The 13,598-nt window shown below is 43.8% G+C and overlaps 1 protein-coding gene across 1 annotated transcript in view; it reads right to left on the reverse strand.

The window, feature by feature from the left end:
- The window catches only part of LOC139552077 (laminin subunit gamma-3-like), a 236,339-nt gene that overhangs the window by 11,011 nt on the left and 211,730 nt on the right, over window positions 1-13,598 (reverse strand). The window contains exons 18-21 of the mRNA XM_071363475.1: window positions 11,636-11,816; window positions 10,319-10,545; window positions 9,364-9,440; window positions 1,401-1,535 (exon numbers count right to left, since the gene is read on the reverse strand). Coding sequence (XP_071219576.1) covers window positions 1,401-1,535; window positions 9,364-9,440; window positions 10,319-10,545; window positions 11,636-11,816 — 620 coding nt within the window. The remainder of the gene's footprint in view (window positions 1-1,400; window positions 1,536-9,363; window positions 9,441-10,318; window positions 10,546-11,635; window positions 11,817-13,598) is intronic.

Raw genomic sequence — 13,598 nt, forward strand, 5'->3', positions numbered from 1 at the left:
TTGACGTTTCCTCTGATTGAGAACCATATTAAGGTAGGGTGTTCTCACTGTTTGCTTGTGGGTGGTTGTCTCCTGTGTCCGTATATGTCTACCACACGGGACTGTTTCGTTTTGTCATTCGTGTATGTAGTCTGTTCCTGTTCGTGCGTTCTTCATTATATGTAAGTTCTCAAGTCCAGGTCTGTCTACGTCGTTTATTGTTTTTGTAATTCTCTAGTGTTCTTCGTGTTTTCGGTTTCGTTTAATAAATCATTATGTCTACCTTCACCACTGCATTTTGGTCCGACCCTTACTCCTCTTCCTCATCCGAGGAGGAGGAATTAGACGATCGTTACAGAGTGGTACTGTGCCTTGTTAAAGTATTTACCAGTAAGGATAATGGAATGAGTGGTACTGTGCCTTGTTAAAGTATTTACCAGTAAGGGAAACGGGATAAGGTTTGAGGCACACTGGTTTCCTGGGTGTTCACTTTCCATTTGAGTTTCTAATTTTAGTATAGATACCTCCCTTTTGATAGACATGTGTAAAATATCGTTAACTATCATGAATAAGTGACAAAAGGAGTGGTAGTGTAGTAGAGTTTTACTATGTCTCTTTGTGCTTTTTCAGTGTCTCACAATTATCATACGTTTGACCTGTTGCATACTTAGAAATGTGTCTGTTGTAGACAGACACGGGGTCTGAGGTTTGTTCTCACAAGGTCAGCGGGAGTGGAAATACTCCATGAACGTCCAGACTGTGGTTGCCAGGTGTTCTCCTCCTCTGCAGCCGGTCACTGGGAGCAAACGCTTTGCTGAGAAAGGATGCACTTGGCTATCTTCGTGTAACCTGTAGCGATGGTATAAATATACTGATGGGGTAAAAAAAACTCATCAGAGCTTCTTACTAAACTCCACATGAAGTGCTGTTTGTCTGTAATCTCTCCACTGGCGTGAATAAACTTTAATTATTTTAAGCTTGACTTTGGGGTCCTTAGTGGTAATTTCCACGACAACTGTTTGTAGTTTCCATTTGTGTACATTTATTTTCGTCACCGTCTGAACACATAACGATCCACTTGGACTGGCCGACCAAGAGGTCAAGAAAGGTAGAGCTGGCCTTGGACCAAGGTAAGGTTGTTGACTCCCTAGGCACATGTAACCTGTACATTCAACACCTAGGCGCATACGCTGATTTCTCACATAGATGCACATCTTAAATCAGGTTACAGACCAGTTAACTAGACCCAAGACCCCTAGACATAACGAGTGCAGCAAAATCAGTAGGCTGGTTATTGGTTTCGTAACAACACATACAGAATTGTGAGAATCGCAATACATATATCGGCACCTAAGTATTGTGATGAAAGTGTGAAGTCCCTGGCAATTCCCAGCCTGTGTGTGTGATGCCTAGTTACTCACTGCTCCGTGAGGTTGCTGATGTATTCCTCAATAGACTTGTCCTCCAGTAGGTCCATCAGGAGAGAGTAGGTCTGGTTGGAGGCCATGAAAGCCTTGGTCGCTATAGCCTCTATATGACCAGCCATCTCTGTGTGACTGACAGACGGAGAAAGAAAGAGACAAGGAATCATATAAAATGTATACACACTACCGTTCAAAAGTTTACTCAAGTAATTTTTCCAACAATTGTTTACAGACAGATTATTTCACTTATAATTCACTGTATCACAATTCCAGTGGGTCAGAAGTTTACATACACTAAGTTGACTGTGCCTTCAAACAGCTTGGAAAATTCCAGAAAATAATATCATGGCTTTAGAAGCTTTTGATAGGCTAATTGACATAATTTGAGTCAATTGGTGGTGTACCTGTGTATGTGTGCCTCATTGCTTAACATGATGGGAAAATCAAAAGAAATCAGCCAAGACCTCAGAAAAAAGATTGTGGACCTCCACAAGCCTGGTTCATCCTTGGGAGCAATTTCCAAACGCCTGAAGGTACCACGTTCATCTGTACAAACAATAGTACGCAAGTATAAATCCTGTTTGGGATAGGGGGCAGCATTTTCACGTTCGGATGAAAAGCGTGCCCAGAGTAAACTTCCTGCTACTCTGGCCCAGAAGCTAATATATGCATATTATGAGTAGAATTGGATAGAAAACACTCTGAAGTTTCTAAAACTGTTTGAATGATGTCTGTGAGTATAACAGAACTCATATGGCAGGCGAAAACCGGAGAAAAATACAACCAGGAAGTGGGAAATCTGAGGTTTGTAGTTTTTCAACTCATTACCTATCGAATAAACAGTGTCTATGGGGTCATATTGCACTTCTTAAGGCTTCCATAAGATGTCAACAGTCTTTAGAACCTTGTTTGGTGCTTCTACTGTGAACGAGGGGGGAAGGAGAGCTGATTGAGTCAGGGGTCTGCCAGAGTGGCATGAGCTGGTCACGCGCGCTCACGTGAGAGCGACCTGCGTTCCATTGCAATTCTAATGACAAAGGAATTCTCCGTCTGGAACATTATTGAAGATTTATGTTAAAAACATCCTAAAGATTGATTCTATACATCGTTTGACATGTTTCTACGAACTGTAATATAACTTTTTGAACTTTTCATCTGAACTTTCACCTGGACTTGCCCGCGCCTCGTAGGTTTGGATTGTGAACTGAACGCGGTAAAAAAAGGAGGTATTTGGACATAAATTATGGACTTTATCGAACAAATCAAACATTTATTGTGGAACTGGGATTCCTGGGAGTGCATTCTGATGAAGATCATCAAAGGTAAGTGAATATTTATAACGCTATTTCTGACTTCTGTTGACTCCACAATATGGCGGGTATCTGCATTGCTTGTTTTTGTCTGAGCGCCGTACTCAGATTATTGCATGGTTTACTTTTTCCGTAAATCTTTTTTGAAATCTGACACAGCGGTTGCATTAAGGAGAAGTATATCTATAATTTTGTGCATAATACTTGTATCTTTTATCAAAGTTTATGATGAGTATTTCTGTAAATTGATGTGGCTCTCTGAAAATTCGCCGGATGTTTTCGATGCACAACATTACTGACCATAAAGCGCCAATGTAAACTGAGATTTTTGGATATAAATATGAACTTTATCGAACAAAACATACATGTATTGTGTAACATGAAGTCCTATGAAGATCATCAGAGGTTAGGGATTCATTTTATCTCTATTTATGCTTTTTGTGACTCCTCTCTTTGGCTGGAAAATGGCTGTGTGTGTTTTTGTGACTAGGCTCTGACCTAACATAATCATATGGTGTGCTTTCGCTGTAAAGTCTTTTTGAAATCAGACACGATGGGTAGACTAACAAGAAGTTATGCTTTAATTTGGTGTATTGCACTTGTGAATGTATGAAAGTTACATATTAAAAAAAAAAAGAAAATGAATTTTGCACGCTGCCTTTTCAGCGGAATGTTGTCAAGGCCTAGACATAAGAAGATAAACACCATGGGACCATGCAGCCGTCATACCGCTCAGGAAGGAGACGCGCTCTGTCTGCTAGAGATGAATGTACTTTGGTGCGAAAAGTGCAAATTAATCCCAGAACAACAGCAAAGGACCTTGTGAAGATGCTGGACGAAACAGGTACAAAAGTATCTATATCCACAGTAAAACGAGTCCTATATCGACATAACCTGAAAGGCTGCTCAGCAAGGAAGAAGCCACTGCTCCTAAACCGCCATAAAAAAGCCAGACTACGGTTTACAACTGCACATGGGGACAAAGATTGTACTTTTTGTAGAAATGTCCTCTGGTCTGATGAAACAAAAATAGAACTGTTTGACCGTAATGACCATTGTTATGTTTGGAGGAAAAAGGGGGATGCTTGCAAGCCGAAGAACACCATCCCAACCGTGAAGCACAGGGGTGGCAGCATCATGTTGTGGGGGTGCTTTGCTGCAGGAGGGACTGGTGCACTTCACAAAATAGATGGCATCACGAGGAAAGAAATTAGGTGGATATATTGAAGCAACATCTCAAGACATCAGTCAGGAAGTTAAAGCTTGGTCTTAAATGGGTCTTCCAAATGGACAATGACCCCAAGCATACTTCCAAAGTTGTGGCAAAATGGCTTAAGGACAACAAAGTCAAGGTATTGGAGTGGCCATCACAAAGCCCTGACCTCAATCCCGTAGAAAATGGGCAGTAGGCAGAAGTAGGCAGAACTGAAAAAGCGTGTGCGAGCAAGGAGGCTTACACACCTGACTCAGCTACACCAGCTTTGTCAGGAGGAATGGGCCAAAATTCACCCTACTTATTGTGGGAAGCTTGTGGAAGGCTACCCGAAACGTTTGACCCAAGTTAAACAATTTAAAGGCAATGCTACCAAATACTAATTGAGTGTATGGAAACTTCTGACCCACTGGGAATGTGATTAAAGAAATAAAAGCTGAAAGAAATCATTCTGGGTAAGGTGTATGTAAAGTTGCGACATCAACTGTACATAGGCGTACAGAGGCTCATTATCAGCAACCATCACTCCTGTGTTCCAATGGAACATTGTGTTAGCCAATCCAAGTTGATCATTTTAAAAGGCTAATTGATCATTAGAAAACCCTTTTTCAATTATGTAATCACAGCTGAAAACTGTAGTGCTGATTAAAGAAGCAACAACACTGGCCTTCTTTAGACTAGTTGAGTATCTGGAGCCTCAGCATTTGTGCGTTCGATTACACGCTCAACATGGCCAGAAACAAAGAACTTTCTTCTGAAACTCATCAGTCTATTCTTGTTCTGATAAATGAAGGCTATTCCATGCGAGAAATTGCCAAGAAACTGAAGATCTCGTATAACGCTGTGTACTACTCCCTTCATAGAACAGCGCAAATTGGCTCTAACCAGAATAGAAAGAGGAGTGGGAGGCCCCGGTGCACAACTGAGCAAGAGGACAAGAACATTAGAGTGTCTAGTTTGATAAACAGACACCTCACAAGTCCTCAACTGGCAGCTTCATTAAATAGTACCCGCAAAACACCAGTCTCAACAACAACAGGGAAGAGGCAACCCCGGGATGCTGGCCTTCTAGGCAGAGTTTTCTAATGATCAATTAGTCTTTTAAAATTATAAACTTGGATTAGCTAACGTACCATTGGAACACAGGAGATGATGGTTGTTGATAATTGGCCTCTGAATGCCGAAGTATATATTCCATTAAAAATCAGCCATTTACAGCTACAATAGTCATTTACAATATTAACAATGTCTATGCTGTATTTCTGATCAATTTGATGTTATTTTAATGGACAAAAAAATTGATTTTCTTTCAAAAACAAGAACATTTCTAAGTGACCCCAAACTTTTGAACGTTGGTGTATATATACCAGTACCAGTCAAAAGTTTGGACAACCCTACTCATTCAAGGGTTTTTCTATATTTTCACTATTTTCTACATTGTAGAATAATAGTGAAGACATCAAAACTATGAAATAACACATATGGAATCATGTATCAACCCAAAAAGTGTTAAACAAATCAAAATTTGGTCCGCCTCCCTGCGGACCTGGCATCATTTCACTCCCTCCTCTCTACATTCTCCTCTTCTGTCTCTGCTGCTAAAGCCACTTTCTACCACTCTAAATTCCAAGCATCTGCCTCTAACCCTAGGAAGCTCTTTGCCACCTTCTCCTCCCTCCTGAATCCTCCTCCCCCCCCCCCCCCTCCTCCCTCTCTGCGGATGACTTCGTCAACCATTTTGAAAAGAAGGTCGACGACATCCGATCCTCGTTTGCTAAGTCAAACGACACCGCTGGTTCTGCTCACACTGCCCTACCCTGTGCTTTGACCTCTTTCTCCCCTCTCTCTCCAGATGAAATCTTGCGTCTTGTGACGGCCGGCCGCCCAACAACCTGCCCGCTTGACCCTATCCCCTCCTCTCTTCTCCAGACCATTTCCGGAGACCTTCTCCCTTACCTCACCTCGCTCATCAACTCATCCTTGACCGCTGGCTACGTCCCTTCCGTCTTCAAGAGAGAGAGAGTTGCACCCCTTCTGAAAAAACCTACACTCGATCCCTCCGATGTCAACAACTACAGACCAGTATCCCTTCTTTCTTTTCTCTCCAAAACTCTTGAACGTGCCGTCCTTGGCCAGCTCTCCTGCTATCTCTCTCAGAATGACCTTCTTGATCCAAATCAGTCAGGTTTCAAGACTAGTCATTCAACTGAGACTGCTCTTCTCTGTGTCACGGAGGCGCTCCGCACTGCTAAAGCTAACTCTCTCTCCTCTGCTCTCATCCTTCTAGACCTATCTGCTGCCTTTGATACTGTGAACCATCAGATCCTCCTCTCCACCCTCTCCGAGTTGGGCATCTCCGGCGCGGCCCACGCTTGGATTGCGTCCTACCTGACAGGTCGCTCCTACCAGGTGGCGTGGCGAGAATCTGTCTCCGCACCACGTGCTCTCACCACTGGTGTCCCCCAGTGCTCTGTTCTAGGCCCTCTCCTATTCTCGCTATACACCAAGTCACTTGGCTCTGTCATATCCTCACATGGTCTCTCCTATCATTGCTATGCAGACGACACACAATTAATCTTCTCCCTTCCCCCTTCTGATAACCAGGTGGCGAATCGCATCTCTGCATGTCTGGCAGACATATCAGTGTGGATGACGGATCACCACCTCAAGCTGAACCTCGGCAAGACGGAGCTGCTCTTCCTCCCGGGGAAGGACTGCTCGTTCCATGATCTCGCCATCACGGTTGACAACTCCATTGTGTCCTCCTCCCAGAGTGCTAAGAACCTTGGCGTGATCCTGGACAACACCCTGTCGTTCTCAACTAACATCAAGGCGGTGACCCGTTCTTGTAGGTTCATGCTCTACAACATTCGTAGAGTACGACCCTGCCTCACACAGGAAGCGGCGCAGGTCCTAATCCAGGCACTTGTCATCTCCCGTCTGGATTACTGCAACTCGCTGTTGGCTGGGCTCCCTGCCTGTGCCATTAAACCCCTACAACTCATCCAGAACGCCGCAGCCCGTCTGGTGTTCAACCTTCCCAAGTTCTCTCACGTCACCCCGCTCCTCCGCTCTCTCCACTGGCTTCCAGTTGAAGCTCGCATCCGCTACAAGACCATGGTGCTTGCCTACGGAGCTGTGAGGGGAACGGCACCTCCGTACCTTCAGGCTCTGATCAGGCCCTACACCCAAACAAGGGCACCGCGTTCATCCACCTCTGGCCTGCTCGCCTCCCTACCTCTGAGGAAGTACAGTTCCCGCTCAGCCCAGTCAAAACTGTTCGCTGCTCTGGCACCCCAATGGTGGAACAAACTCCCTCACGACGCCAGGTCAGCGGAGTCAATCACCACCTTCCGGAGACACCTGAAACCCCACCTCTTTAAGGAATACCTAGGATAGGATAAAGTAATCCTTCTAACCCCCCCCCCCCCCCCCCCCCTTAAAAGAGTTAGATGCACTATTGTAAAGTGGTTGTTCCACTGGATAGCATAAGGTGAATGCACCAATTTGTAAGTCGCTCTGGATAAGAGCGTCTGCTAAATGACTTAAATGTAAATGTAAAATATATTTTAGATTCTTCAGAGTAGCCACCGTTTTCCTTGATGACAGCTTTGCACACTCTTGGCATTCTCTCAAACAGCTTCACCTTGAATTATTTTCCAACAGTCTTGAAGGAGTTCCCACATATGCTGAGCACTTGTTGGATGCGTTTCCTTCACTCTGTGGTCCAACTCATCCCAAACCATCTCAAATTGGGTTGAGGTCAGGTGATTGTGGAGGCCAGGTCATCTGATGCAGCACTCCATCACTCTCCTTCTTGTTCAAATAGCCCTTAGACAGCCTGGAGGTGTGTTTGGTCGTTGTCCTGTTGAAAAATAAATGATAGTCCCACTAACCGCAAACCAGATGGGATGGAGTATCGCTGCAGAATGCTGTGGTAGCCATGCTGGTTAAGTGTGCCTTGAATTCTAAAGAAATCACAGACAGTGTCACCAACAATGCACCCCCACACCATCACACCACCTCCTCCATGCTTCATGGTAGGAACCACACATGCAGAGATTATCCGTTCACCTAATCTGCGTCTCACAAAGACACGGCGGTTGGAGAAAAAAAATCTCACATTTGGACTCATCAGACCAAAGGACAGATTTCCACCGGTCCACTGTCCATTGCTCGAGTTTATTGGCCCAAGCAAGTCTCTTCTTATTATTAATGTCCTTTAGTAGTGGTTTCTTTGCAGCAATTCGACCATGAATGCCTGATTCACGCAGTCTCCTCTGAACAGTTGATGTTGAGATGTGTCTGTTTCTTGAACTCTGTGAAACATTTATTTGGGCTGCAATTTGAGGTGCAGTTAACTCTAATGAACTTATCCTCTGCAGCAGAGGATCCTCTGCAGCAGAGGACACTCTGGGTCTTTCTTTCCTGTTGCGGTCCTCATGAGAGCTAGTTTCATCATAGTGCTTGATGGCTTTCGCGACTGCACTTAAAGAAACGTTCAAAGTTCTTGAAATGTTCCTTCATGTCCTAAAGTAATGATGGACTGTCGTTTCTCTTTGCTTATTTGAGCTGCTCTTGCCATAATATGGACTTGGTATTTTACCAAATAGGGCTATCTTCTGTATACCACCCCTACCTTGTCACAACACAACTGATTGGCTCAAATGCATTAAGAAGGAAAGAAAGTCCACAAATTAACTTTTAACAAGGCACCCCTGTTCATTGAAATGCATTCCAGGTGATTATATCATGAAGCTGGTTGAGAGAATGCCAAGAGTGTGCAAAGCTCTCATCAAGGCAAATGGTGGCTACTTTGAAGAATCTCAAATATGTTAAATATATTTTGATTTGTTTAACACTTTCTTTGGATTACTACATGATTCCATGTGTTATTTCATAGATTTGATGTCTTCAGTAATAATCTACAATGTAGAAAATAGTAAAACATGAAGAAAATCCCTTGAATGAGGAGGTGTCCAAACCTTTGACTGGTACTGTATATATATGGGCCTGACTACCACACCTGAGTTCAAATAGTATTTTTATATCAAATACTTCAGCTTGGCTAATCTTGTGCTACAATGGAACCAATGGAATAGACCCAAAAATGCAAACACTGACAGCGCCCATATGGCACTCCAGGCAAGTTTGATGAAACAGCTCAAAGTATTTGACAGAAAACCAACAGGTCTGCTGAGCACAGGTCAAATGGATACCAGGTATTTAGTCGATCTCTCTACTTCCTCTCACTAGACCTAATGTGCATTCATTCAGCATATTCAGAGGCTTTGTACTGTTGTCATTGACAGAGGGTGTCGGTGGCAGGCCAGCCATTGTGTGACTGACAGATGGAAGAGGCAGTGCCTCTATGAGAAGAAGATGACCTTTGTGTGTTATAATTGGCCACTTAGTCTATTGACCTCCGGTGACTTACCTTTTCATAAGTATCTCTGAATCGTTCACTGCTGAGTTCCAGCGGTTGGGCTCTGGTGTCACCTTGAAAGGAATGACCTTTGGAAAAGCAGAGCAAAGTGGGAAGTACTGAAACTGTGCAGTCTCATAGACAAAGAAAACCGAGGACAATGTTTATACAGTATGATCTGTATAGGCTGACATCAGTGGATATTTTAAACCTGAATTGTGACCATGCACAGTTATCTGCTGACCTTAGATGACCAATGTCCAACTCAAAGTAGACTGACTCAGAACTCACTGTTCAATAGGCATTTCGAGAAGACATACTGAAGGCTGCAATTACACACATTCACTCACTAATGTATACGGCGGCAATGTTTCTATTTACCCAGCGGCAAAGTTTTTCTGTTGTGGCACCAGCAGATAAATGTTGACTATTTTACCTCGTGACATATCTTTTGAGAAAATTCTAATAATTGAAATCACAATATATGACACACACACACTACTCTTCCTGTTTTGGAGGCGTCGCGCTTGTTAATGTGGAATGGCATTGCTCTGGCTCCAGGCTTGCCCAAACGACTGGGGAGGTAAGTTAAGTGCACGCACGAGCGAACACACGCACGCACGCACGCACACACACACACAAACACCCGAAGCACTGCCAAAACAAGCTCTCTCATTTCCCCAGAACCACATAACACGGCAGCCATATTTCATAATAGATTCCAAGCTGACGCTATTGAGCGTGAAGACACGGGGAAAAGCTTGAGCTGTGGCAGAACAAATCCTTCATTTCAGCCGAGCGTTAGTCAGAGAAACTGTGTGCTCACTCACTCGATTTTAGAGCTATGGAGCTTCAGATTGAGAAATACTGTGCTTTAGGGATCCATATTGATCAAGACATTTGAACCTCTACTGAATAGCCACTAGTAACTCATCAGAGACAGTGTGAGAGTAAATGTCCCACTGACCATGTTGTCCAGGTCCAGAGTTGCCTGCATCAGCTGGGTCCGTGCACTTATAACCACTGACTCAGAGTCAGCAAGGGTCCTGCACAATGTTCTCCACCCTTCCTCCTGCTCTTCCTCCATGCTGGCGCTACAGTTCATAGCTGTGGTAACAGTGTGCAGGTGGGCTGAGAGAGTGTGTGTCGACATCTCCAGGAGAGCAAACTGTTTGACAAAGGCTTCTTTTGCCTCTGCGGGGGAATCAAAGAAACAGATGTGAGCAAACTTCAAAATACACAGCATGGATCATTAAACGGGTCCTTTGGATTCCAATTCAATATTATTGTGATTTGGGACACAAGGCCTGCCAACCCCTTTGTAGTATGATTTGTAGTGGAACCGTTGCATTTTATCATGGCCTGCATATGGTCAATTGTACATTCTCAGACTGAACTCACCGCACAGTGAGTCCAGTTGCCTTTGGTTGTTGTTCTAGTTTGATTGTTTGTCTCATAATGTTAACTGCTGTGTGCCTAGCTAATGTGGCATTCTGGGTCTATTTGTGCGAGGAGGGTCATTACCGCATTGTTCGCTCTGTGAGATGATAAACTGTGTCTGTGTGCGTGTGTTTGTCTGTGTCCATACTGTTCTGTCTCGGTGCGTCAGCACAGAGCCCCCCTCCTAGCCTAGCGTTATTGGACCACACAGAGCAGAATGTCCCACCAACGAAGACTAGTGGTGTACCAAAGTAGGGTGGGCAGCGGTTGGACAGCCATAATCCTGATTATAGCTCTAATCATAATGAGGTACAGGGATTAAAGATGTGCTGGCTGCATCTCTGTTATACAAATAGGGATTAAGTTGCTCATACACAGCCCTGCCTGCCTTGTTCTGTGTTGTTGGGATTCAGCCTCCATTCTGTCCATATCAATGAACCTGTAAGCCTTTTATGGTACTTCCCTCTATGCTCATAAAATAATGAGAAATTCCATAATTGTGGAGAGATGATTGTTAGGCTGGTTGACTGCTGATTCATGCTGATTCTGTCTCGTTCTATCCCGTTATGTTGGATTATATCTTTAACAATGTCTATCTGAACAGTCAGCTAGGCATGGACAGTGCAGTTTGGTGTCATCTGCTCTAGGTCTACTTGATCTACGGAGCGGGATGGTGTGATGGAGTTGTAATCTACAGTGTGAGATGGGCTATATGTCAGGTATAATGGCTGAATGAGAGTGGGATTTCAGATGTCCTGACTGGTTGGTTGAAAATGACAAACTGTCACAGAGTTTTCTGATTGATCGCGTGGAATGAGTGAGTGGGTGGGTGCTGATTGTTTACCTTGGATAGCCAGGAAGTCCTCCAGCGCATTGGGCAGGCTGTCCTCCCCCTGATGGCCACGCTCGTGATGCTGGCGCACGTGATACTCGCGCACGTGATGCTGGCGTCCGTAGCCACTCCGGCAGTCGAAGCGCGCCAGGAGCTTCTCCAAATCCTGCAGCCGTGCCTTCAGCTTCCCTGCCTGTATGGGAAAACACCGGAACACCATACAATGGAGGTTGGGTGGGGGAGATTGTCAACCATGAGAAAAATACAAATCTGCACTCTGGTAGACTGCTCCCAAAGTGTGTAATGAAAAAAGAACAACTTTTTGACCCCAAACTGGTTCCTAACGAAGATATGGTTTCCTCTCAGATCCAGGACCTGGAAAAGTTTTGTACAGATGTACGCATTTCACCCTTTTAAAGGCCAAGTGCAGTCAAAAACTTGATTTCCTGTGTTTTATATATATTTCCACACTGATGTAATAATACTGTAAAATGTTGAAAATGATGATACTGCTCTTTTAGTGTTAGAGCTGTTTTGGGAAAAAAACGCCTGGAATTTCAGTTTGTTGTGGTGGGGTGACATCACCAGGCAGTAAATTACTAATAGACCAACAAGAAAGAGTTCCAAACCTCTCTGCCAATAACAGCTAGTTTTCAGTTGTCCCCTCCCCACTAAGACCACACCCAGACAGTCCAAGCAGTTCCTGCTTGAGAAATGGCTCTTCGCTAAGAAGACATTTGTTTTTCTATTTTGCCATTTAAAATTGAAAACACAACTTAATTGTTACCCAGAAGTGATTTGATATTGAAATAAAAATGGCTACATTGGACCTTTTTAAACATGAGATTGTCAATGAAAGCAGATGATAACATGATCCCACAGTGGCCAATAACAAATCACACCCAGCCATATTTACAGTGTATTTAGTCTCATTCAAAACACAGAGATAAACATCTACCTTAAGAGTAGATTGTCTATCTTAACGTGAAAACGATTGTACATTTTAAAAGCAATACTCTCTGTGCAGTGGGAACAGGGCAAGCTTAACCCTAAGCACAGTTTCATACATTGGCTGTAAATACTTAAGTGGACCTTGCTTTTGCATGAGCTTCCAGGCCTCTATGATTAAGGCATATTACTGGCTGGGGAGCCAAACGTTTTTGGAGTAGGCAATTAGCAGGCTCAACCTGTGTGTGTGTGTGTCGCTGCTAAACACTAGCAGGTGAGGAGGTACAGATGTCCTATCTTAATTTGATCACTCTGTTGTCGCAGAGAATTGTCCTGTGCAGCAGAAAATGCAATTTGTAGTGAATTCGAGGTTTAAAACGGCTTCAAAAGATTGTAGTTCTCACATAAAAATTTGAGTGGATTTGCCCTTACAAAAAATGCAACAACCCCTATAAACATGTCCTTTAATTATAATCCACATAATAATTCACATGTCCTGTTGCTGCAGGATGATTTGTCTGCTGTGAGAAACTGGTCAAATGAAGATAGTACATCTGTAGGTGGAGAGGGCATTTATAAAACCACTTCTCTTTCACTCTCCTTGGTGGACACTCACCCACATCCACTTTAAAAACCTGTAATTTGGACACTTCAGCCCAACCGGAGGTAACATCTGTTATTATATTACGGCAAGAGCAACAATAACTCCACACACAACACAGTATGGTATCTTGCAGTTGTTGCTTTTTAAACGTACATGAACAAAAGCAACATACTGTATACAGCACAAGAGAGGAAAGGATTTCTCCCCCTTTTTCTATACTGTAGCGCTCCCTCTATGGTTCTATCCACCCCCCCTCCTTTTTCTCTCTCGTGTCTTTAGAAGGGAGGAAGGTGTGTAGTAAAGAGCCAGAGGTGAGATATGAGAGCGAGAGATGAAGAGATGTGAGAGAAAGAGACTGCATGGTAGAGAGAAAGAGATGAGAGAAAGAGACTGGTAGGTAGAGGAGAGTCATTTTATGGGCTC

The sequence above is a fragment of the Salvelinus alpinus genome, chromosome 24 (assembly GCF_045679555.1).
Source record: "Salvelinus alpinus chromosome 24, SLU_Salpinus.1, whole genome shotgun sequence".
In the NCBI taxonomy this organism is placed as follows: domain Eukaryota; kingdom Metazoa; phylum Chordata; class Actinopteri; order Salmoniformes; family Salmonidae; genus Salvelinus; species Salvelinus alpinus.